The sequence below is a fragment of the Vicugna pacos genome, chromosome 15 (genome assembly GCF_048564905.1).
Source record: "Vicugna pacos chromosome 15, VicPac4, whole genome shotgun sequence".
Classification (NCBI taxonomy): Eukaryota; Metazoa; Chordata; class Mammalia; order Artiodactyla; family Camelidae; genus Vicugna; species Vicugna pacos.
This window is the reverse complement of record NC_133001.1, coordinates 22,142,318-22,167,384: the sequence shown is the minus strand read 5'-3', so window position 1 is coordinate 22,167,384 and position 25,067 is coordinate 22,142,318. Positions and strand designations below refer to the sequence as shown.

The 25,067-nt window shown below is 34.3% G+C and overlaps 1 protein-coding gene across 2 annotated transcripts in view; it reads right to left on the bottom strand.

Moving 5' to 3' along the window:
• ASB3 (ankyrin repeat and SOCS box containing 3) overlaps positions 1-25,067 on the bottom strand; it is an 81,502-nt gene that overhangs the window by 17,833 nt on the left and 38,602 nt on the right. For both annotated transcript variants that reach the window (XM_031675624.2, XM_072937755.1), the window contains 5 exons: positions 17,876-17,988; positions 17,169-17,304; positions 14,370-14,547; positions 10,289-10,486; positions 733-987 (listed from right to left, as the gene is read on the bottom strand). In XM_031675624.2, coding sequence (XP_031531484.1) covers positions 733-987; positions 10,289-10,486; positions 14,370-14,547; positions 17,169-17,304; positions 17,876-17,988 — 880 coding nt within the window. The remainder of the gene's footprint in view (positions 1-732; positions 988-10,288; positions 10,487-14,369; positions 14,548-17,168; positions 17,305-17,875; positions 17,989-25,067) is intronic.

The following is a 25,067-nucleotide window of genomic DNA, read 5'->3' as shown; positions in this document are numbered from 1 at the left end:
GAAGCAAAAAAAAAAGGAAGTCTTCTGGATGTTTTATTGAAATTTTATAAAATACCCAAGTTCTCTATATTCCTGGAGACTTCTGTTCTGTGTTCTCATTTGACTCAAATTATCAGGCCAAAAGAGCTCTCTCACAGCTACGATTACCTTCTCAGCCCACCTAAACACTTCAAACTTTTGCAGAGGCTGATAGAAAGTTTTTCTCTTCTTGCCCTAGAAAAATCCTAACTCAGCTTTCACAGAATCACTCATAGGGGCTGCCCTTGTGAGAAACAACCTGAAGTAAACAGTTTATCCTCAGCTACTTCAGAAATCAGTACTTATTGAGGGAGACAAAGTTCAAATAGACAAGATGCTATAGGACAGGAGTACTCAATCTAGTTGACTAAAAGATGACAGACATCTCCACAGCAGCTCTAACCACTCTGTCACAGGCGTTTTGAGAGCAGCATGAAGGATGGTTTAAGCAGAAGAAACATCGCTCTCAGGAGGGGTCCCTGACACCCATTCCTCTCTACTCCCTTCTAGCTACCTCTGACCTTTTTCCAGGACTCTATCCTTACACTCAATCTCACTATTAGCTTCCCCCCAATTCCTTCACCCCAATCCAGCTATCAAAGTCTTCACATACACACACCACCACCCTCCTCCCAACACTCAAGAAATTGGGGAAAATTAAAGGCAGAATATTTATTCAAAAAAGGTAAGGTCTGCAATGGTAGGATTTCTTACCAAGAACTGCATAGTAGCCTTAGTGGGTCAAATCCAGCAAGCAGGAGAGATGGCAACCATTCCTTATATTTTGCCTGTGCTTTAATTGCATGATTAATAAATTCAGATATGTGGCTCCACGGTGTCAATGGACATTTCTTCAAAAAGTAGCGAAACACTGAAAACTTCTCATACTTCAGGCAGTATGCCAAATGAAGTTCATTTAGCTGAGCTCCATATTTCAAAAGAATATTCACAATTCCAAAGAATTCACAGCTGAAGGAAGGAAGGAAGGAGAGGGGAGGGGAGGGGAGGGGAGGTTAGACATTTATATTAACAAAAAATAATTCTTACAAATAGTTAATAGTAGTTTGAAATGGAAAACAAGAATGGCAGATGGAACAGTGGATGGTTTTCATATAACTAGTGGATTGAGACCAGGAGACTAGAGAACGGTGTGTTTTTAAAACTTTTTAGTTTATAATTTGTGCATGGTTTTTAATTTTCAACTATGAACAACTCATGCCCTTAGAATTTAAAACATTTATCTTAAATAAGTTTTTAAATTATCACTGACAAATAGAAAACTATTCTCAAATTGTGATTCTTTTGTACAATTAAGTATCTCTACCGCAAAATACTTGCTAAACAAAGTTTTAATCAAACAATGAGATCAGTCCCTAAAGACAGATGACTCAGTCTAGGAGTGTCTAAGATACCAGTTCCTTCAGAAATAGCCTTAGTCAATTTCCTGCTTGCAAATTTCTAATGGTAAAAAGCAATCATAGAGAAAAGGCTTTTTTTTTAATGAACAAAAATTTAACTTATAGCTTTAGATATTTAAATTAATCTTCTTTATCAAGTGCTTCTATAGAATAAAAATATATCATTTTATACCTTTTAAGTTGGTTACTTTTTAATAAAAATCATCATCCAATACTGCTCAGTTGTGGTTAAACTGACTGAAGATAAGTGTAACCCTTTTTTGAGAGAGCTAATTTGGCAAAACGTATCAAAAGAGGCATCACAGCAAAGTTATGAGGAGCATTGACTTTACAGCCAGACTGCTCAGACACTTACCAGCTGTATGACTCTGAGCAAATTAATCTTTCTGAGATAAAATTTTAAAAATTATATTCTATTTGTACAAATATACTAACCATAGTATTGTCTATAACAGATGTTCAAAAGATAGAAATTACCTTAATGTTTAACAGAGGAGCAGGTAAGTACAAAATATGCAATAGTCATCAAAAACTACAATTTGATGATTGTGTGGCCACATTTAAAAAATTGTTTCTTATATAATTCTAAATGTAATAAAGCTCAGTAAACATGTATGTTCACTCTGTGGACAGCTAAAATTAAATACGCAAAAATAAAACAAGTCTCCCTCTGAAACTGGCATTAATGCTATTTTGAATAACTAGAAATAAAAAAGAAACATTTCATTAATCATAGTATTATAGAATCTAAGTAAGTAAGAGTCATAAAAATAACAGAGAATATAAACATAAAGCATTTAAACCATTGTCATGTGAGGCCAACTACTTCTGAGGACTTACACACAGAACTTGAAATCAAGAATTTAAAGCAGTTAAGACACTATATACATGAGGGGAGGGTATAGCTCAAGCAGTGGAGAGCATGCTTAGCATGCACAAGGTCCTGGATTCAATCCCTAGTTATCTCCACTAAAAGTAAATAAACAAGTAAACCTAATTACCTTCTTCCACCAAAAAAAAAGAAAAAAAAAAAAGACATTATATACATAAGTAAAATGTCACCTACCCCATGTAAATTTTTGTAAATCTATTTCATTTACTCTCTGATTTGTGCTTCTTTTCTTCAGTTGAAAGATTAAACAGTAATTATTTTATTACTAATCATTTGCATATCAATTAGAAAAGAAAAATCTGTAATTCTAAAACTCCTTTATAAAAATTAATAACTTTGTTGTTTGTCTACTATAGCTTGCTATTTGTTCCTAGAAACTCCATCATTCATATCACTATTCTTATAAACAGCCCTGTATGTATTTTTGCTTCTGGCTGATTTCAGATATAGGAAAGCCAAAAGAATTTGTTGCCAGCAGTCCTGAACTACAAGAAATGCTAAAGTATATACTTATGACTGGTGGTTCTAAACAAGTTATCACCAATTTATTTCAACTACTTCGATCTCATTTAACTAGTTTCTCCTTATTTTGCCTACAGCTATTACTTGTTGATTCTACTACAGAACAGACAAGCATATATGATATGGACTGTTCAACACATTCCAATAAATATGTAGGTAAACTGTGAGAAAAGCTCAAGACATTGCCTCATTACAAACGTGATCCATAATTCTCAAGAAGACTGTTAATTTTCAAGGTCTGTGTGTTTACATATGCAATTCAGGAACAAGCTGAATTCTTCCCTCAAGCAATGGGAAACCATCAATGGCCTAACCATAGATACTTCGGCGCTTAAAGAGGACATATTTTTGCTACAGAATACAAGGTAAGTGGAAGCCCTAAATGTACCCTGTTAGATTAAGTGCTACAGATAGGTTCTCTGGCTATTTCCCATTTAGAAAAAACTACAAAACCAAGAGGCTTTCTTACTAAAGTTTCAAATATAGCACCTAGACATGTGGCTCTCATGATAAAGAAATTTTAAAGATAAGGCCATAGATAAAGTATCCATCTCTAAATATAAGAGGAACATGTGCATGTATAATTCCCTATAATAACAAATTTTATTGAGTGTTTATTCTGTACTGGACATTAATGTTAAATGTTACATGGAGATTTGCCTTAATCCTCACAATAACCCTAAGAAGTAAGTTCTATTACCATCTTCACTCTAAAAGCAAAAATTGAAGCTTAGTAATTGGTAGAATTGAGATCATAATATCAAACCATGCACATACTAATGTATATAAAATAGATAAACAACCAGTTTATACTGTATGGCACAGGGAACTATATTCAATATCTTGTAGTAACTTGTGGTGAAAAAGAGTATGAAAACGAATATATGTATGTTCCTAATATGACTGAAGAATTGTGCTGTATATCAGAAGTTGACGCAACATTGTGAACTGACTAAACTTCAATAAAAATATATTAAAAAAATCAAACCAAAGTCTAACAGTGAACATGATACAGCAAATAACTGAAACATCTATCCTAATTATAAAAACCAAATACTTCATGAAATAAACAAATTGAGAATTATTTCAAGGACAGACTTATGTTTCCCAAAGTATGTTTCATGGAACACTAGTCCTTGAGAATAATCTATATGAAAAAGGCTCCATAATAAAAATATTTGAAAAACCCTTTACAGTATACACTAGTCCAGAAAAGGGAGACATACAAGATAAACTTAATTTCAAACAGTATACTAGTTATATTTTCAAATTTTATGCTCAACTGTTTTTCTTCTACCTCCAGATAACTTTCAGAAGTTAACTTTAGAATTAAAGCAATGGGTCCAACTGTTAATCTGAAAAAAGCATAATAAAGAGAGTATAAAAAGCCCCAGAAGTCTGTAAACACAGGAATAATGGTATATTTATTGTTTGCACCTTTTCAAACCTTTGTAGATTCATTTCACTCTTAGAAATTCATAAAATACATCACCATAAGAAAAATTCTTAGAAGTCCTCCAGGCAAGAAACCTACTTACCACTGCTTAACCCTGTGTTTCCCAAATTTAATTAACTATAGAACCCTTTTTAGTATCTATTTTTAATATTCTGTGTATTATCTATTAACAATGTATAGCATGGGTATTCTACAAAACACACTTTGGAAAACCTAGCTCTAAACCTGTCCAATTATCATACTGCCTTGTGTTAGAAGGGACAAAAGCACACTCCTAAAAGGCTTATGAAACTGCCAACTGCTACATTATAAACTCCTTTCCAACAGAACTACCATTTACATGGTGAATAGTAAACACACAATAAACTGGAGGCTCATAAAACTTTGTCAGCATTCCCTGAGCTTCTGCAAAGACTCTTACAAAGGTCTCAAATATATGTACAAGCCCCAGAAACTCAAGCAACTTCAGTGCTCCACATGACCTTGATTATTATTACATGCTATTGAGCAACAGTAGGCCATAAGGCTTTGATAATCTTCAGTTAAAATATAAATTACATGGACATGTGAATGAATTTCTCAGTACTTAATATAAGTTCTCTTCCAAGCCCTTATAGAGAAACAAAAAAACTCTTCAAGTCCTATATATTAAAAAGAAATAGTACCTGATATATAATATAAATATCAAGAACTAATTGTGGCACATAAAGAGACTGCCCATTATACAAACAGTGAAAATCATAAGATATGAAGAGAAGTTTAAAAACTAAAAATGCAATGTCTAGACCTTATTTGGGGGCCTGTACATTTTTCATCATTCTGCTCTTTGAAGTTTAAAGATGTGCACAGAAATAGTGCCCAGATAAAAGTAGCACAGTAAAAGAAAATTCAACATGTTAACAAGGTTTCTTTTAAACAAACAGAAATGGGCAAATACCTTAAGCATTTTATTTTCAATTAGCCAACAAAATAGCTACCCAACATATTAGTTGAATTATCAAAAGGCCACATAGTAAGTTTACTGACTGGCTTTCAGCCATCAGCTGAAAATAAAGACATTAGATTCTGTTATATGCATCCATGTGTGATAGGATGACAAGAATTGACACAATGATTTTTTACAAAACTAATGGGATAACAACAATTAGTATCAATTAGAAAAACAGACAAAATCAGGCCAGTTAAACCATGACCTCTTCTACAGTCATATATGAAAAGCATTAATATTTATTCAAACTGTCCTGAAATTTCTCAACTTCCCTCCTCTCTTACCCATTCCAGTTAAAGGATTCTTGTTCTTAAATTTTCTCATTTGAGTTGAATTACTCAGCTATGCCCTTGAAAGACTGGCTTCACATCAGTGAAGCTGTTAACTTTTTAGCCCCAAAGGACAAAGAATCCTTTTGTACAGTGGTAGAAAATACAAGACACCTTTCCATCACGCCTTGGAGTGGTGAGAAGAGCTAAAGGTCACTGCTTCTAATAGAAGCTTATCCTCTCCAAGGGATATCCAGCAAAAATGTTTCAGAATGCTAATCCTGAGCTAAAAAGTTAAATCAGCTGAATAAAACAATAAAGAAGGGAAACTTAAAACCCAAAGCCATTATTTATATTCATTATTTTCATCATCTTTTGATATTAATTATACTATTTGTAAAAGCAGATAGAAGTTTACTAGAACATAACAGGCCAACAATGCAAAAAAAGTCACAAATACTAAACTTCAAGATCTCAGAGAAATACCAAAAAACATACAATTAAGAAAACAAAAGCTTTTCCCTCATTAACACCTAAAGTCAGGTAAGTGTCAATTAAATCTTTTATACAACAGTCTCACACCAAACTAACATTATTGTAACAACCCAAAGATGCTATTAAAATAAAATTTCAGAACTTATACTACTAAAATTATCTATTACCAAATCTCTGACAATTTGAATATCTAAAATTAATTTTGGAAAACTGAGTCTTCCAAGTTCCCTGGTACCATTATTTTGACCAAAACTCAAATTCTTATTAATAATAATTATGTAATATAGGAAATTCATAAACTATTTCATTAAGAGAAAACAGCACAAAAAAGTTATTTTTAAGTGAAAATTATATTCAATTGTCCTTGCTTTTTAAATGATAATTCTAACTAAATTAATCAATTTAGGTATGTTGTAGAGAATCCATACTTACTGAAAGAAATAACAAAAAATTAACAAATTTTTCAATTTTGATTTCTTTTCCTAGCACTGACTATATTACACTCTTGATGTGCTAAAACAAAACCTACTGGAGGAATGACAGTTTTCTTGCTTGATCAGCTTTATAGAGATTCCCAAAATGATCAAATGATTTTCACATTACATGTACAATGAGACAATATGCAAACTGATGGCCAGGTATTAGCTTATATAAATGTAACATAGAGATTAGACATTTAATTGGTATTGTTTTCTAGATAAATGGAGAATGGCAAAAGATGAATTTCTTTTCCAAAAATGAAGAGAATTAACCTTGATATTTTACAACTACGTGTCAAAAACTGTGCAATGTACTACACATATATACACACATTAAATGCACAGATACATGATTTTAATGCTACCATCTTTCAGATTCAGTCCCTTAGAAAATGTTTCCCCTTCAGTTAAATTCCCCACAAAGTAGGCAATAATGGCAAAGATGTGTCAAAATTAAGTCTACTGCCACAGGTCCCAGGCAAACAAATAAAAAGTCAACTGGAAAGACAAGGAGAATGTACCCTCATAAAATAGGTATTCTGATATTTTGGCTTTTTCCCTACAAACTAACAAATAATATTTTTCAGTGACTTTTTTTTTTTTACACGAAAACCTACCTAATTAAAAATACATTTGGTCCTGTTACAAGTTCCCACATGGAATAAAATAGCTGACAAGCCCTTTTAAAGTCACCAAAACAGATTTCAGTTATGCTCTGGAGGGCCACTTCATAGAACAAAATTGCCAAGGGGAGCAAAAAACAAAGTTTGTTAGCTCATGTCTGAGACCAAAGACCACCATAAGCCATACTGCTTCTTCTTTATTTTTAGTTTTCAGAAGTTTGATTATTTGTAAGCTTGCTTTTCTTTGGGTTTATCTTATTTCAGGTTTATCTAGTTTCTTAAATCTATAAATTTATGTCTTTAACAAATGTTGGGAAGTTTTTGTTCATAATTTGTTCACAAAATTTTTCTGAACCAATCTCTTTCTTCTCTTTTCTGGATCCTAATGACAAGAATGTCAACCCTGTTGATACTGTCCCTCAGGTTTCCCAGGCTCTGTTCTTGCCCCCACCCCCAATCATTTTTCTCTATTTTCTTCTGTTTGGATAATTTCTATTGGTCTATCTTCAAGTTAAAGGAAGAGTCAATTAACTTGAAGAGTCAGTTAACTCTTCCTTTTGTCAATTTCATTCAGCTATGGAGCTCATGTAATTAATTTTTTATTTGAGATATATTTTTCAGGTTTAAAATGTCCATTTGGTTCTAGTTTTTATTTCTCACTTGAGAATTTCTACCTTTTCATTTATTTCAAGTGTGTTTACCTCATTAAGCACCATTATAATAGCTATTTTTAATTATCTGCTATTTCTAACATCTAGATCGTCTCAGGGTTGATACCTATTAACTGTCTTTTCCTTTCAAAATTGGTCATATTTTACTGGCTCCTCAGATGTCAAGTAATTTTAGGCTATATTCCAGACACTGTCGATTGTTAATGGTGTGTAGACTCTGGGTCCTGTGTCTTGTTATAATCCTTTGAAGAATACTAATTTGCTTGTTTATTTTAGCAGGCATATCACCTGCTAGGTTAGGTTAGGTTCAGACTGCAATTTCTTTTTCACCTCTACACACAGTCATTCCAATCTTGGTTCAGTTCTCAAGCCTTTGCTATGCTGTTCTGGGTCTGGACCCATGAAAGTGCCACTGAGGGGCCTGGAGATGTGGATGATAGTTCAAATCTTGTTTTCAACAACTTGGGTCTGTCCCATTAACCCAAAGCTTGGGTGGGCTCTGGGCATACACAGGTTTGTACACAGAATTAAGAGAACTCCTTCTCCAGCTCTCTCTTCTCTGAGGTTTTCCTCATACATTCTGCCCCACAGGGTTCTATTTACCTAATTCCTCAGGCCAGAAAAATGTTAATTTTAAGGTGTCTGGGGGCTAAAAGGGTCACTGGTATGGTTAAAAGTGTATTATTCAAACTATACTTATAAGATGATGAGGCATGAGCTTAGCTGCTATGACCAGAAAAACCAAAAATATCATTCCTCCAAAAGGCAAGACAAAGGCCAGAACAGATTATTGTTATATTGGACACACTGACACACAAGCATACAAAACCATTACGTTCTAATTTTAAAAATGTTAAAATCCTGACCTAATTATAAAATATAATGGAAATAAGATATATTTGGACAACACTGAGACAACTAAAGTCATCAGCACAGCCCTAGTGGAAGTAAACTAAAATAGGGCTCCTCTGTGTAGAAAGACAAAACCTGAGGTATATACAGTGAGCTTCTATGAAATCATGAAAGTTATGCAGATGGATCCCAGATACTGAGATTAACCAAAACCCCAAATACTCAGACTACGGTATATCCTAGAAGCTTAATTCAGAGCAAACAAAATGAACTACTATTTCATATACCAAATATTAAGGGATGGTAGAGACTGAAAGGTTTAGCAAATAAGTTTTTGATAGATGTTTAAATTAAATCATGGTTAGCAATCCATAATGGTGAATTCAGGAAAGCCAATGAAATTTGAAGTATGCCTGTAAACTCTTTTGTGTCATTAAAAACAATAGCACTATCTGTACAAATTATTCCATTGTTGGACGGACCATAGATTTTTACCCAGTATGTCTTCTCTTACACATAGCCTTATTCTTACTATCTATTTTAAAGTGGGGTGGGGAATAACTCAGTGGTAGAGCATATGCTTAGTATGCACGGGGTCCTAGGTTCAATCTCCAGTACCTTCATTTAAAAAAAAAAAAAAGGATGATGATAATAATATCATCTCTTAAATAAATCTTTTTAAATAAAGAAAACCTTAGGAGTCTTATAGACAAGTATTTGCCAGAAGCTAACAAAGTACCAATAATTCTTCATTTATTCTACTCATAGGATCATGGCAGATTAGTAAAACAAGTATTTTGAAAGCTTTTTAACTTAATTAGGATGACTTACAGAAAGAAATGCTACATACAAAGTACATTAAAAAGGCAATAATATATAAAATTAAAGTTTTATTTTTAGACTCATAACAACTCTTATAAATATAAATTTCAAAAGGTAAACAACTTGAAACACAGTCTATACCATAATACCTGATAACGTCATTTTTAATTCTTTGTTTATCTTTTTACCCCTCAAGCTTTACTGAGACATAAGACTGAAAGATTACAGTGTGTATAATGTGGTGATTTGATATATGTATACAATGTACAAGGATTCTTCCACTGAGTTAATTAATATATTCATCACCTTATATATTTACTTTTTTCTGAGAGCATTTAAATTCTACTCTTAGCAAAATTCAGTTATATAATATGGCATTATAAACTACAGTCATCATGTCATATATTAAATCCTCAGGCCTTACTCAACATATAACTTAAAGTTTGCGTTAATTCTTGAATTGTTTTAAAGACCAAGGATATCAGAGAATTCCTGAATTTACTTTAATATCTTTGAAAGCACTACCTAAAATTCCTACACTAAAAATATAATCCAGAGCCAAAGAGGGAAGGAAAAAAAATCAGACATAATCACCTCACTTTTATTATAATTTGACTAAACATGGTGCATCATAGAAGGCTTTTTTGCCTGTTTTTTTTTTGTTTGTTTTTTAAATTACCAGTTTAGCTCTAAGAGATACTAAATTTTATCACAAAACAAAGTTACCTAGAAATACATATCAATAAAGCCAAAAAAGAATAAAAATATAGCAAATACACATACTCCTTTTGGAAAGCCATACACATGGGAGTACTGAATCCAAAGAAGAGGCACATCTGGGCATCAGGGCTGTAGCCACACCGGAGTAACGTTTCCAGGCACTCTTCATGCCCTCCAAACACTGCTGAGTACACAGGGCTCACTTTGTTTGGCCCAGTGTCACAGGTTCGGTTAGTAAGTGGTATTAGCAAGTCCAAGATTCTGCAAGTACACAAATTCATGAGCATTTAATGCTTTTTATATGTACAGAAGTGTAGACAACATTTTAACAGCACATATTTTGAGTCATCCACTGATACATATTTTAAAAAACCCTATCTTCGGTGTACTTCCTATCTATAATAAAATTATTACAGGCTACATACTCCAAGATGTTATACTTATTATTGAAGCTTATTAGAAAGGTCCTTAAACACATTTGAAGTAGGATAAAACTATGTTCTTATATAAGTAAATCGGTAACATATTGTCCTTTTTATCTTTGCACTAATTATTTACCTTACTACCACCACCCTACTCCCTAAAATTCAAATTTTATGTCAGATATTTTAGGATCTAATAAATTATTTAAAACTTCGTTATACTAAATATAAATTTGTACCAAGAAAATAAATTATTTTCCTCCATAAAGTACCAACCAAAAGTTTTTTCCCTAATTAGTAAGAATTTTTTAAGATAGTGAATGATATGAAATAAACAGTACTTTCATCAGAAAGAAATCAGAATTTCTGCTAAAATATTCCATGCTCAGAAAATAAAATAAGCTCTTTAAGTATTGAGGCAGATTTATTTTAAAAAGTGGTTGCTAAGTAGAGAAAGTTCTAAAAAAAAATTTATTAAAACGTTAAGTTCTCTTATAAACAACTATATGGAAACAAAATGGATAACCTAGAAGAGATGGGCAAGTTTCTGGAAACATACATTCCACCAAGACTGAATCAAGAAGAAACTGACCACTTGAACAAACTGATCACTAGAAATGAAATTGAATTAGCAATAAAAAAAAAAAAAACCTCCCTACAAATGAAAGTCCAGGACCGGACAGCTTCACCAGGGAATTCCACCAAACATACAAAGAATTCATACCAGACCTTCTCAAACTCTTTCAGAAGACTGGAAAGGAGGGAATACTCCCAAACTCATTTTATGAAGCCACCATCACCCTGATACCAAAACCAGGCAAAGACACTACCAAAACCAGGCAAAGACACTACCAAAAAAGAGAATTACAATGGAATAAAGACAATCTCTTCAGCAAGTGGTGCTGGGAAAACTGGACAGCAGCATGTAAACCAATGAAGCTAGAACACTCCCTTATACCATACACAAAAATAAACTCAAAATAGATCAAAGACTTACACATAAGACAAGATACAATAAACCTCCTAGAAGAAGACAAAGGCAAAATATTATCTCACATACATCTCATCAATGTTCTCCTAGGGCAGTCTACCCAAGCAATAGAAATAAAAACAAGAATAAACAAATGGGACCTAATTAAACTTACCAGCTTTTGCACTGCAAAGAAAACCATAAGCAAAACAAAATGACAACCTACAGAATGGAAATTTTTGCAAAAGATGAAACTGACAAAGGCTTTATCTCCAGAATATATAAGCAGCTCATACGACTCAATAAAAAAAAACAAACAACCCAATCCAAAAATGGGCAGAAGACCTAAACAAACAATTCTTCAATGAAGACATACGAATGACCAACAGGCATATGAAAAAATGCTCAATATCACTAATTATCAGAGAAATGCAAATCAAAACTACAATGAGGTATCACCTCACACCAATCAGAATGGCCATTATTCAAAAGTCCACAAATGATAAACGCTGGAGAGGCTGTGGAGAAAGGGGAACCCTCCTACACTGCTGGTGGGAATGCAGTTTGGTGCAGCCACTGTGGAAGACAGTATGGAGATTCCTCAAAAGACTAGGAATAGATTTACCATAGGACCCAGTAATCCTGCTCCTGGCATATATCCAGAAGGAACCCTATTTCAAAATGACACCTGCACCCCAATGTTCATAGCAGCAGTATTTACAATAGCCAAGACATGGAAACAGCCTAAATGTCCATCAACAGATGACCGGATAAAGAAGATGTGGTAATATTCATACAATGGAATACTACTCAGCCATAAAAATGACAACATAACGCCATTTGCAGCAACATAGATGTCCCTGGGGAATGTCATTCTAAGTGAAGCAAGTAAGAAAGAAAAAGGAAAGTACCATATAAGATCGCTTATATGTGGAAACAAGAAAAGAAAAGAAAAGAAAAGAAAAGAAAAGAAAAGAAAAGAAAAGAAAAGAAAAGAAAAGGAAAGGAAAGAAAAGAAAAGAAAAGAAAAGAAAAGAAAAAGACAAATGAACACAAATACAAAACAGAAACAGACTCATAGACATAAGAATACAAACCTGTAGTTGCCAGTAGGGAGGGGGATGGGAAGGGACATACTGGAAGTTTGAAATCTGTAGATACTGACAGGTATATATAGAATAGATAAACAAGAATATACTGTATAGCACAGAGAAATACATGCAAGATCTTGTGGTAGCTCATGGTGAAAGAGAATGTGAAAAATAATACATGTATGTTCACGTATAACTGAAAAATTGTGCTCTACACTGGAAATTAACACAACATTGTAAACTGACTATAACTCAATAAAATAAAATTTAAAAAAAAGCGTAAGTTCTTAAGATTATTTGTAAACTTACCTCCAACACTCAGTTGGAGAGAAAGAACTAATCTACTCTCCTGAAATTAAAAATAAAACTGTAGGGATAATGTAAGTCAGGAAATTCCCCTCTTTCTGGGAAAAGAAAGGTAAAGCTACTCCAAAGTATCTATAAAATTCCTTCTCTTTGCTACTTTTCCTTAGGTAAGGTAAGACTAAGATAATAATATTTAGGAAGAACTTATATTTCACTATGGAAGAAATCATCAAATAGGATTCTCAAAACTGAGAACAAATAAGGACAAATTCCCAAGAGGGTTTTGGTATCAATTTAAAGCTCAGAGTGTAATTGTACCTAAGATTTATAATTAAATAATCAAGTTAAGAAAAATATCAAACTTTAAAACCCAAGCATTTTGTTAAAATAAAAACATCTATTTAGTGTCTCTTACATTTAATAAATGTGTTCAATTTTTTAATGGGTGGAAAAATTATATTCTTCAAAAAAGCACAAACATGATTACAAACATCTTTAAGAAAATAGTAAAATACCATGCCACCTAGTGGCATAATAACAAAAGTGCAGAATCTGTTTTTCTACTATGTAAACATACTAAAGACAAGCCCATTTCACTACTACTTTTTAAGTAATACTAATAATGCTATAAAAATTATGACTGGAGTATTATGACTCTAAAAACTTTAAACATATATTTTAAAAAACTGGTGCCAATTTATATTAATAGGCTGCCATATTCTCATAAGTATAACCAGGTTAATAACTTCTAAGATCCCTGGAATCCCCAATTTCAGGGAGTTCCTTCTTTAAGTCTCTCTCTCTCCAGAAAATACCAAAAATTTCACAGGAACTTTGGGTTAAGAAAGAAGAGTAACAGAAGCATGAGACAGTACTGGGCTGAATTTGAAATCAGACAAAGAGAAGTTCAAAGGGTTCAAGATGTGGAGGACGACCCACAGCACATGAAAGACAAAGACAACTCCAACAGGGGTCACAAACTCAAAAACTTTCTGGCCTCAGGGAGGTAACATAAGTAATCTGAATAAAGCCGTCAAATTGGTAGCTAAAGATGTCTGGGATAAAAATGGAAAGAAGTAGGGGAGTACGGCCACAGCTTAAGAAGTCAGAGGGAAGACTTAACACCTGAAGAAAGCCCCCAGAGCTACCTCGCCTCACCCTAGGAAAGGGCAAGACTAAGAATCTCCGGGGATGGCACAGGGGACAGATGCGTGGGTGGATCTAATCACTCAGGGGACTAGTAGAGAAGGGAATATCAAAGATTATGCCTGGATGCAAACAGTCTGGCCAAGAAGTCTATTCCTTACTACCTTTGGATTATGAGTCCACTTTTATTCTTCGTCTTTAACACTTACTTTGTATGGCCCATCTGTGCAGCTGCATGAATAGGTAACTGCCAACTGTCCTCATTACAGTAAAGATCAGGATCTGCCCCACTGGACAGCAAAAGCTCCACACATTCTGTGTGGCCCTCTTGAGCAGCAATGAACAAGGGAGTAGCTTTGTCCAAGGCTTGACAATTGACATTTGCACCTAAAATAAAATATTTAACAGATAACCCTCATTTATGCAAAAAAACAAACAAAACCATGGTTATTAACATAAATTTCAAAGCAGGTGCCTTAAAAGGGTTTCACAGTACAAGAGTTTTTCCCCTTTGATGGATACTGATGTTGAAACATACTAATTTTCATAACTTATTGGTAGTCATTTAAATTGGTTCTGCTTTTATATTAGCAAGAAAGTAAGTGATTAATATTTTGGAATTCATTTTTAAGCTAAAATAAAAATCTTACTCAATGAAGGATTCATTTCATTCCAATCCCTCCTCCAACAAGCACTCTGAGGTCATGTAAATCATCAGTCATTTAAAAAAGGAAAAGCACAAGCCATCAAATATGGATAACATTTCTGATAATTACTGAAAGGATAAGAAAAAGCCTATATTATGAGACTTCATAGATGCACTAATTGATTCAGATTCAGGCTAAGAATTGTAAAAAAAAAAAAAAACATTCAGCAGACATGACATACATGGCAGCTGTGCCTTAAAACTAATGTTCACTATACTCTTCATTACATCAGTTTTCTTCATGACAGAGCCTACAATAAACAGAAAAAGGCCTATTTAAATGGGTTTCTAAGCTGATTTTTTAAGCATAAATCTAATCAATTATTTAGATGCTAATGTATAAAGATGTGAAAAAGTTTAAAGTGACCTCAAGTTTTGCAAAGGTTTCAAAAACAGAATTTCCCAAACTTTTCTCATTGACAAAATAACATGTTAAGTATGTTAAGTATGTGTTAACACACTACCATGAAAATTTTTAAATTTCTGCAATACATCTCAGTGTTAAAATCAACATCATTAAGGGAGAAAAGATTATTCTTTATTTAAGAGGATGTTTCATAAATACACTTTGAATAAACCAAAGCCCTGAGATGGGTAAAAACTGTGCAAAACACCAATTGTAAGTTGCAGTTTATGGAACGGTCAGAAATTCCAACTGAATATTCAACAAGTCTAGATATATAGAATCTTCTTGACTTGTACAAGGTAGATGCTTCACCTACTATCAGCCTCACTACACAGTAACTGAGGAAAGACTAAGTGACGAAAGAAACCTACTTAACTTTCTTTTTTAAACAATGTTCTATTTTGATTGACAATTTCAATGTATCAGAAAGAATAAGGAACCAGTTTCTGTAAGACTACAGGTAGGAAAGTTGGGAAAATGACAGATAATTCACTAAAAGGAAAGTCATTTTAAAAAGTTAGAAACATGTATAGTTACATTATAAACGTACCTACATACCTTTTCAACTTGTTGTTCATAACTATTCAGAGAGGAAAGGAGGAGGGGAAAAAAAAGAACAAAGCAAAACAAAACAGGTGCTTAGGGTTCCAGGAGACAGGATCAGCATGAGGAGTCATTAGAGTGCAGTTTAACCTATTTAACCTAAATGTTACTAATCTAAGTATTAGTTACATACAAACTATTGGGACTAGAAGTCATAAATGTATCAGGATAGTTCTCAGGAAGGTACAACGCAAAAGAAGGAAGATGAGAAATCAGAAGTCCTGGATCCAAGCTCTGATTCTGCCAGGAAATACTTTCTAGATCTTTGGCAAGGCACTTAAACGCTCAAGGCTGGGATTCTAATTACACACACACACACACACACACATGCTTGAATGATTCTGGAGATTCTCTCAATGCTCAGATTTATAGACTCAGTATCTGTAACAGGTATCTTAATTTAACACTTAATGAGTACTTGTTTCTTTTGCTTCCTATTTGAACTTAAGAATTTGAAGGTTTGTAAAGAGAAAGTAGGAATAAGAAAATATGTACTCTGCTGTCTAAATGAACTTTGTTTTGTGTATTTGGAGGTAATTTATTAAAAGTTTAGGAATTATAGAAGATATCTGAGAAGCCTAGGTAGTAAAAAAAATATTGCATGATGGCATATCTGGTCTATTTCCCATCTGCCTTGACTATCCATGTTTTGTCACATTAGCACGTTAGCACATACACAGTGTTTGGAAGAACTGAAAAGCCCTTGCATTCCAAATGTTTCTGGTCACAGAAAAGTCACAGAGAATAAGAATGCCACCTCAGCACCACCTTCTCTGACAATGCTGAATATGTAATAGTTGTTACCAAGAAACCTTTAGCAGGTTTATATTGCTATTAACATTAATATACTGTAAACATGCTTTGAAATAAACCCACTTAAATATCACATAATTGATCAAAACATACAACTCAAAGGGTTAATACACAAAATAACTAACTGAAAAATTAATTAGGCCTGTACGAGTCTTTTACCATGGGAAGCTGGAAATGGTCAGGTTCCTATAGGAAAGGACAGCCCCATCATTCATCTTGCCAATAAACCTGCTGGAGTGATATATCATTATGGTCCTACTCAGATAAATTAGTAGCTGTGTATTGCGTTATGTTGGTAATAGAGACTTAGCAACCAGGCTTATAAAATGCACTTGTATATATATATCTTATTTACCTCTAATATAAAATCATAAATTTCAGAACCTGATTTATATCTGATCAAGAATTATTCTTCCTAGAGAGATACAAAGTTAAAACTCATGATCTTAAACAACGCAGAGGCTAATGGATTATTCTTACCGGATGAAATAAGTATGCTCAAGCTTTCTAGCTTGCCATACTGAGCAGCCACAAACAAAGGTGTGATTCCAAAGTCATCCTGGCATTCCTTGTTTGCTCCTTTTTTAAGAAGCAATTTTATGATCTCAGCATTTTCCTAAGGCACAGATTCATATTTTAAATAAGAGAAAACAAAGAAAATAGAAGATACTGCTTTTCTTACTGCTTTGTGTCTGTGTTTTATCCTCACTCTTTTTTAAGAGTATTGGTAGATGGGAAGAAAGAGTTAATCAGATTATTCTGTACCTTTAGCTAGCCCATTAAACATAAACAGATGAAACATTGATCTCTAGGATTCTTAAAAAATCCTACAAAATTTTGCAAGCCCAAGCACTAAAGTGTTATCACAGTTTCTAAACATGCTGCTATTAAAAAAAAAAATAAGCCATTGCTCGTTATCAATTTATATCCCAGATATTCTGATGGTCTCTTAACTATGTTATCAACATTTGAAAAACTTAGATAATCCCTGCAGCCCCAAACTGCTAGAACTACTAGAGCAGTGGGCTTATTCAGAATGATCATTAGCATTTAGACTGCCTTTTCTGTACTGCACTAACCATCATAAATCACAGGCAAGCAGGAAGCAAAAACTGTACAGAACTGTCATTTTAAAAGGGTAAAACACACAATTTACATGGAAATGAAATAATAAATTCAGAGGTTACCTGAAAAGTAGCCTGGTGCAAGGCGTTCCATCCACACATAGAATGGGATCCATTAACATTTGCTCCATATCGAAGCAACAGCCTTAACACATCTATCTGTCCATTTTCAACAGCTGCAATACAGCAGTCAAAAAAATTACTGTCAGTAAAGACGCATGTTTGTAGGACTGGGCACTTTGGTGATGTTTTCATCACTTATTCACCTCAGAACTCACAATGCTGTGATCATTCCTATCAACAAATCAAAACTTCTTATGCAATGCCAAAACATTTATCGCAATTGTCTTAGCCCAAATCCATTGACATCTACATTCTTTCTGTACACATAAAAAATTATTTTCAATTACTTCTTAAAAGATACAGACGAAATGGAAGCAAGAGGCAAACATTTATACTCTGATAATGGAGACAATATGTTTCTATTTTGTTAAAAAATGCAACTGGTAGGGCGATGGGATGAACAGGTCAGAAGAAATAGCACCAATCTGGACAAAGAGTCTCAAAAGAACTGAAAGGCTTGCTACTATTACTATCTGATCACAAATGACAATAGTCACTGACAAGCAAACTAAAAGCAGTATACTCCAAGTCTGCATCTTAGATTTTTTTTTACCATCATAATCAACAATCTTTGTTAAAATGATGTTCTAGTATCAACTAGTGAAAATATAGTAAAACTTTGCTTATTTGAACTAAAAGGGGACTCCAGATAAATTTGAGAGTGTTGTTAAAGAAATGCATATTCCTTAACCATAGTAACTGAAACTAATGACTTCCAAGTTGCTGCTAAAGTAGATCCTTTGAAGAAATAGTTGCATGCCTACAGAGGCCTAAAAATTGTGTCCTCTTTTACTGATTTCATCAAATTATGCTTTTTTTTCCCCCCCATAAATCTAATTTAACATTAGCACAAGATATGGATAGTTGTGAAAGATATGTGTAAAAGTGAAAGCTGAACATTTTGTTTTGATTATTATATACACTATAGAAGTCAGACAAAAAAATGATTTCCACTATTAATATCATAAATATTGAGACCTGATTTCTGCATCTCTAATAAAAAATGCAAATAGCATTTTTATAGCTCTTGCTAATTATATCAAAATAAAGCAAATTTAATGGTTAATAATTAAGAAATAGTGGTTTAGAAAAGTGTAGTTAGAGCTTTTATCTACTACCAAAGCCTCTCCTTTGGAAGAGTTGGACTGACTTCTTCATCCTTATATAAAAAGTTACCAAAGTCACAGAGCTAATGCCTACCAGGTTGGAACTCAGGCTTCCTGTCTGTTGGTCAGGACCCCCTCAACTACACCTGGTAACATTAAGAATAGGAATCAGCAAACTGTTTCTGTAAAGGGCCAGAAAATAAATACAGATGGTCCTCAACTTAAGATGGTTTGACTTAACAATTTTTCAACTTTAAAATGGTGCAAAAGGATACACATTGAGTAGAAACTGTATTTCAAATTTTGAATTTTGACCTTTTCCTGGGCTGGCAGTATGATCATCTCTCATGATGCAGGGCAGTGGCACCCAACTACAGCTCCCAGTCAGCCATACAATCATGAGGATAAACAATTGATACACTTAGAACCATTCTGTACCCATTCAACCATTGTGCTTTTCACTTTCTGTATAGTTTAAATAAATAACGTGAGATACTCAACATTTATTACAAAACAGGCTTTGTGTTAGATGATTGTGCCCAACTGTAGGCTACTGTAAGTGTTCTAAGCACATTTAAGGTAGACTAGCTTAAGTTATGATGGTTTGGTTAGATGTATTATGTGCATTTTCAACTTACAGTATTTTCAACTTACAACGGGTTTATTGGGATGTAACCCCATCCTAAGTTGAGGAAGATCTGTACTCTATCACATCTAGCTTCTCTGGTTCAGCGTTATGTTTGTAAGATTTATCAATATCACTTCCTCTAGTTGTAGATCATTCATTTTCATTGCTGTATAGTATTCCATTGTGTAAATCGAACACAATTTATTTACCCACTCTATTGTTGGCAGAAACATTTTAGATAGCTTCCTGTTTGAGGCTGTTACAGAGTGCTACAATGAGAGTACTTGACTACATGTCTTTTAGTGAACACTGATACATATTAATGTTGAATATATGCCTAGGAATGAAATTGCTGGGATACTGAGTATGCACCTACTCAGCTTTAGTAAATTCTTTCAAATAGTTTCTCAAAGTGGCTATACTAATTCACACTCTCACAAGCAATCCATCTTCTGGTTGCTCCACATCCTCACAAACACTTGGTATTTTCAATCTTCTTTTTAGCCACTCTGGCAGGTATGTAGTTTACTCTTACTTTAATCATCAGTAACTCCAAGTTCTCTTTGAAACTAGTTGAGATATAAATAAACAAAATATAACACTGTCTTTAACCTGAGTTCCTTTGGGACTCACTAGCCTGGAGGTACAAGTGAAGTCATGTTAACCATTAACTAAAATTTCAAATCCTGACATTGGGTTACAAAAGAAACAACTTGATAAAAGCTATAGCTCACTGATGGTACACAGTATACTATATTATGTTCTCTACTCTCATATATATTTTAAGTGTTACACAATAATGTTTTTGTTTTTTTCACCAATTCACAGCCCCACTTGCTTAATATGGAAGCTGCATCTCCTGACAAATTCTACTGCACCAAGAATTTCTGCTCCCCTAAATAATCCTGTCATCTTCTGCTCTGAGACACGTCCCTGATGCCCTCAACTATAAAAGCCACTTGAGGGTTATAACTGGCACAGGCATAATAACAATTATGTCACCCAGGCTATAGATGCCTTCTATCTCCCAATTTGAAATATGCAAGATGCCAAAGTGATGCTGCTTTCCCTGCAGTGCCCACTGTACAGGTAACATGCTACATCTGAGCAGCAGTGGAGAGGATGCCCTGTTCCCTAACCTGCAACAGGCTCTGTCATGAGGCCTCCTACAGAGCAGGGCTGCTTATATCCCTGTGTCTCTTAGAGTCGCTCTGGAAGCAGACCCTTCAGCTTCTGCCTTCAGCTCCTCTCAAACTGGCTCAAACATGAATCTGCAGCTGCAACACCAGGCTGTTCTTCCACTCATCTCCCAGAAGCCCCTCTACCACCCAATCACTCAAATAAAAATCTCCACCTCAAAAACATTAATTTTACCCCGGAATTTGCCACTTACAAGTTCATGACACAATTGCTCAGGTTATCTCAGATATATGTGAATTACAGTTCAGGATCAAGGTGGTACCCTAACTGTGATGGAAAGGACAGAAATTGTGTAGTCAGACACTCTGTTCAGCTGTGAGCAAGTTATTCCCTCAACCTCATTTACACTTACAAAATGAGGGCAATCTACTTACCTATGGGCTTTTATGTTGATTGAATAATTAATGGAAGTAAATATAGTAGGTGCTCAATAAATGTTCCTTCTTTCCCTCCCTCAATCCCCCTTATCCCCATCCCTGATATACAACTGGGGTCAACTTCTTTTTGTAATAAACTTCACTGAGAGGATACTTTAGCTTTTCAATCATGAGAGGTTAGGCCATAATCACAATTCCCTCAAGACCAATACAGTCCTCCAACTAAACTTCTCACATTGGTCACCTTCAGCCCCTGCACCCTACGGACAGCCTCTTCCCTTTGCAGGATCAATCCTTTTGTCCAACAACCCAATTAACTGCAACTGTTATCCAGCACTACAAGAACTGCATATCCAGGTTCCCTTCAAAGTCAGAGTCCAGACCCTCAGGTTTCCCGAATTTATTGTCCAATGTATTTCCTCCATGATAATGATCTATGAATGGTTTTATTAGTTTAAATAAACATGTATGTTTATCTTTCCTCCTCACATACTGATCATGTCTTACAAACAAATACACTATTTCCCATTCCCATAAAAGGAATCTAAAGCCCATAATCCTCTATCTTTCCATGGCCACTACCGGTATGAACAGTCATTCACTTGCCAGATTTTTCTCTCTTCCAAAAAACAGAACTGGATCTGCAGGTAGGCAGAAGCTGTTAACACAGAAACTTTATGCTTTCTTGTCCTTCCACTTGTACTTGTACTTCCTGTACAAGTTTTCACAGACCCTAAAGAGAGTTACTTAGACTGTTTAGAGCTTAGAACTCTGACAATCACCTAATCCACTGAGAATAATGAGGGAAATTCAACTATAATTTCTACTATCCCACTGATAAGCAGAGCTGATTGGTGTTTCTTTGCTGGTGTTTCTTTGTTCCCTCAAATTCTCTACATAGGACCTACCTAGTACTGCATGCTATGGCAAAGGAGACTAACACTTTAAACCAAAGAGGACTACCGCTCAGTTAAGAATGTATGAAGAGCTGCACTCTCCAACACAGAAGCCAGTAGCCATGAGTGGCTCTTTAATTAACTTAACTTACATTAAATTAAATTAAAATTTGAGTACCTCAATCAAACTAGCTTCATCTGACGTGCTCAAGAGTCACACTTGACTAGTGACCTTCATACTGGACAGTATAGACATAAGACATTTCCAAGTTCTACTGAATAGTTCTGGTTTAGAGTTTAGAATTTAACTGAATAGGAACTTAACCTAGAATACCAGGCATATCTATCTCCAAGATACATGCCTCTCAATGAGGACAGGGAGCCAGACCATTAGTTGTGTCTCCTATGGCTTGGGGCAGGTGTTCCAAGGAGAGAAAGGAAATGAGTAATTCTAGAACCTGGAAAAGTACTGTAGACTCCCAGAGAGAAAAAGAAAGCAGAATCACAGGATCTGGTATTACACTGGCATCCACTAGAGACCAGAGCCCCAGGATAAAGAACAAGGATGAAATAAAACACTTCACTTTGGAAGAAAGAGCTCAAAGTGCTGGGGCACACAGAGAGAGGGGAGAAAGGTTTTCCTCCCTTCAATCCAAATAGGTATTACCTACAAGACTCCAGCTAAGATAGTAGGAAAGAAAAACCAGAAGCTCTGATGGTAGGGACACTGCCCCTCCCACAACAGGTCAGATTATTGTACTGAAGAAGCATAAAAGCAAAAGTATAAGATAGCAACAATGACACGAGAATATCATTTCCCGCAATAACTTCTAGGGAGATATTTATATTTTTGAAGAAACATTTTTCCATTTCCTATATTTAAGAGTAAAAAAGAAGTAATCTGGGAAAACACAATCAGAATAACAAAATATTGTTGAAAAGAAGAAATTAAGGAAATAGAAGCAGTTGCTGGCCCACACAAAACTTCTAACCAAATCAAAACTTAACTGAGGCACATAGCACATGGAGTGCAGTCACAAGCCCACACAAAGATTTCAAGAAGGCATGGACTCAACATAGGATTCTCATTTTGCAGAAATATGGCAGACCTATACATACATGGAAGTGATAAATCTTAGTAGGAAGAGTAAACTCTAACTAGGAATAGTAAACAATGAACATTATTAACACAGAATTAATTAAAGAATAAATTTCTAAAAGAGGGACTTTTTAAAATGTAATTATCCCACCAATTGCTCTTTTGGCTAAATATCTAATGTGACTATGTGTTCTAGGGAACTACTGTAGACAAGTTCTGCACCAAATGTAAATCATAGTAAGCTGAGTTTTACATCTATAAGCCAGAAATATACTCTTTCATTTTAAGGCTCAGATTTTGACAGCAGTTCTACTGAGCAACATCATGGTCAGTAAGGCTTAATGAACTCTTTAACCACAGGCTGTCCATCTCCTCTAGTTATAGCAGCAGATCACCTACATATTCTATTAGTACATATGACCTACATATGAATTTTTAACTGTATCTTTTAAGTTCTACATGAACTCTATTTGATCTACATATGATTTTTAACTGTATGTTTTAAGTTCTACATGTACTCTATTCTCCATTATGTATTTCATTTTTCTATATAATTCAACAATAAAATAATCTTTCCATTGTGTACCAATTTGAATAAAACATTTTTCCCTACCTCTTTCACGAAGCAAAACAGAACATTTGTAGTCATTTTATCGACAGTGGTAATTCTCTGGTCCTGTGGTTACACTGACACCTGGTGGCACTAGAAAAGAAACTAGACTGCAATGACAAGGGATTTTTTTTTCTAGTGTTGTGAGTTCTATGTTTATTCTATGTGACTGCAAGAGTTTATGTTTTTCTAAGACTTTAGCTATTAAAATTCTATCCTAACTCCATAAACGGCATACATTAGTTACAACCTTTCACTATGGTGATATTACTGGTAAGGATGGAAAATTATTTCAAGAATGTCACTGGGTAAGTAGGACTGCCCAGTTATGTATCCCATAATTAACTTTTATAATCAGAATAGTTATAAAGTAAGGCTTTCTCATCAAAGATATAAACATAATTTCAAACCACTCTCCCTATATATTCAGACATATTCCTATAATGTGTCTTGGCCATGAATCTTTAGTCTGAAACATAGTATTTTACTGCTATTTAAATTTTTTTTCTAAAATTTTAATGAAAAGTTATAATTCTTTCTTATAAAAAAGAGCTCATGTCAGCTCAATGACTAGCAATCTTAATGATGTATACTGATGGGAAAAACTATTACCTCACAGACAAAATTCATACATTGAGAATATAACAGAAAGACTGTGATGAGTACTCCAATCTAATTCTACATGTTGCCAATGACATATCTTTGTTTCTGACAGAGAGGAATCTCATGGCCAATTAGATAAACACATCTTTCAACCACATAAAAGTCTCAGAAGACAAAAACCTAAAATTTCACCACCTTCCTATTTTTCCATGTTTCTCAAGCAACAGAGTCAAGAGAAACATCTGATTTAGATAGTATATCACCAAACTTATACGTTCATCTAGAGCTGTAACACTGAATTCTACCACTTTCTGTAAGTATCCAATTCACATCTTTGAAGTACTCATATAGCAGTATTTGCCTTACTGGAACCACCTCTGTATGATCTCCACAGTATGGCTCCGAGAAATAAATCATGACACTGAGAAGTCCCTATCAGAGAAAAAGTATATCCCTCATCCCAAGGACTCCTAATTATATACAAGCAACACTTTTATTTCAGCTATGATAACCAGTGATACTCGTTCTACAATTAATTGGCCAATGGCAATAATAATTATGAAGAATGAAGAGACAACTGCATTAACTATGTAATGATCCAGTTTGACAGAAC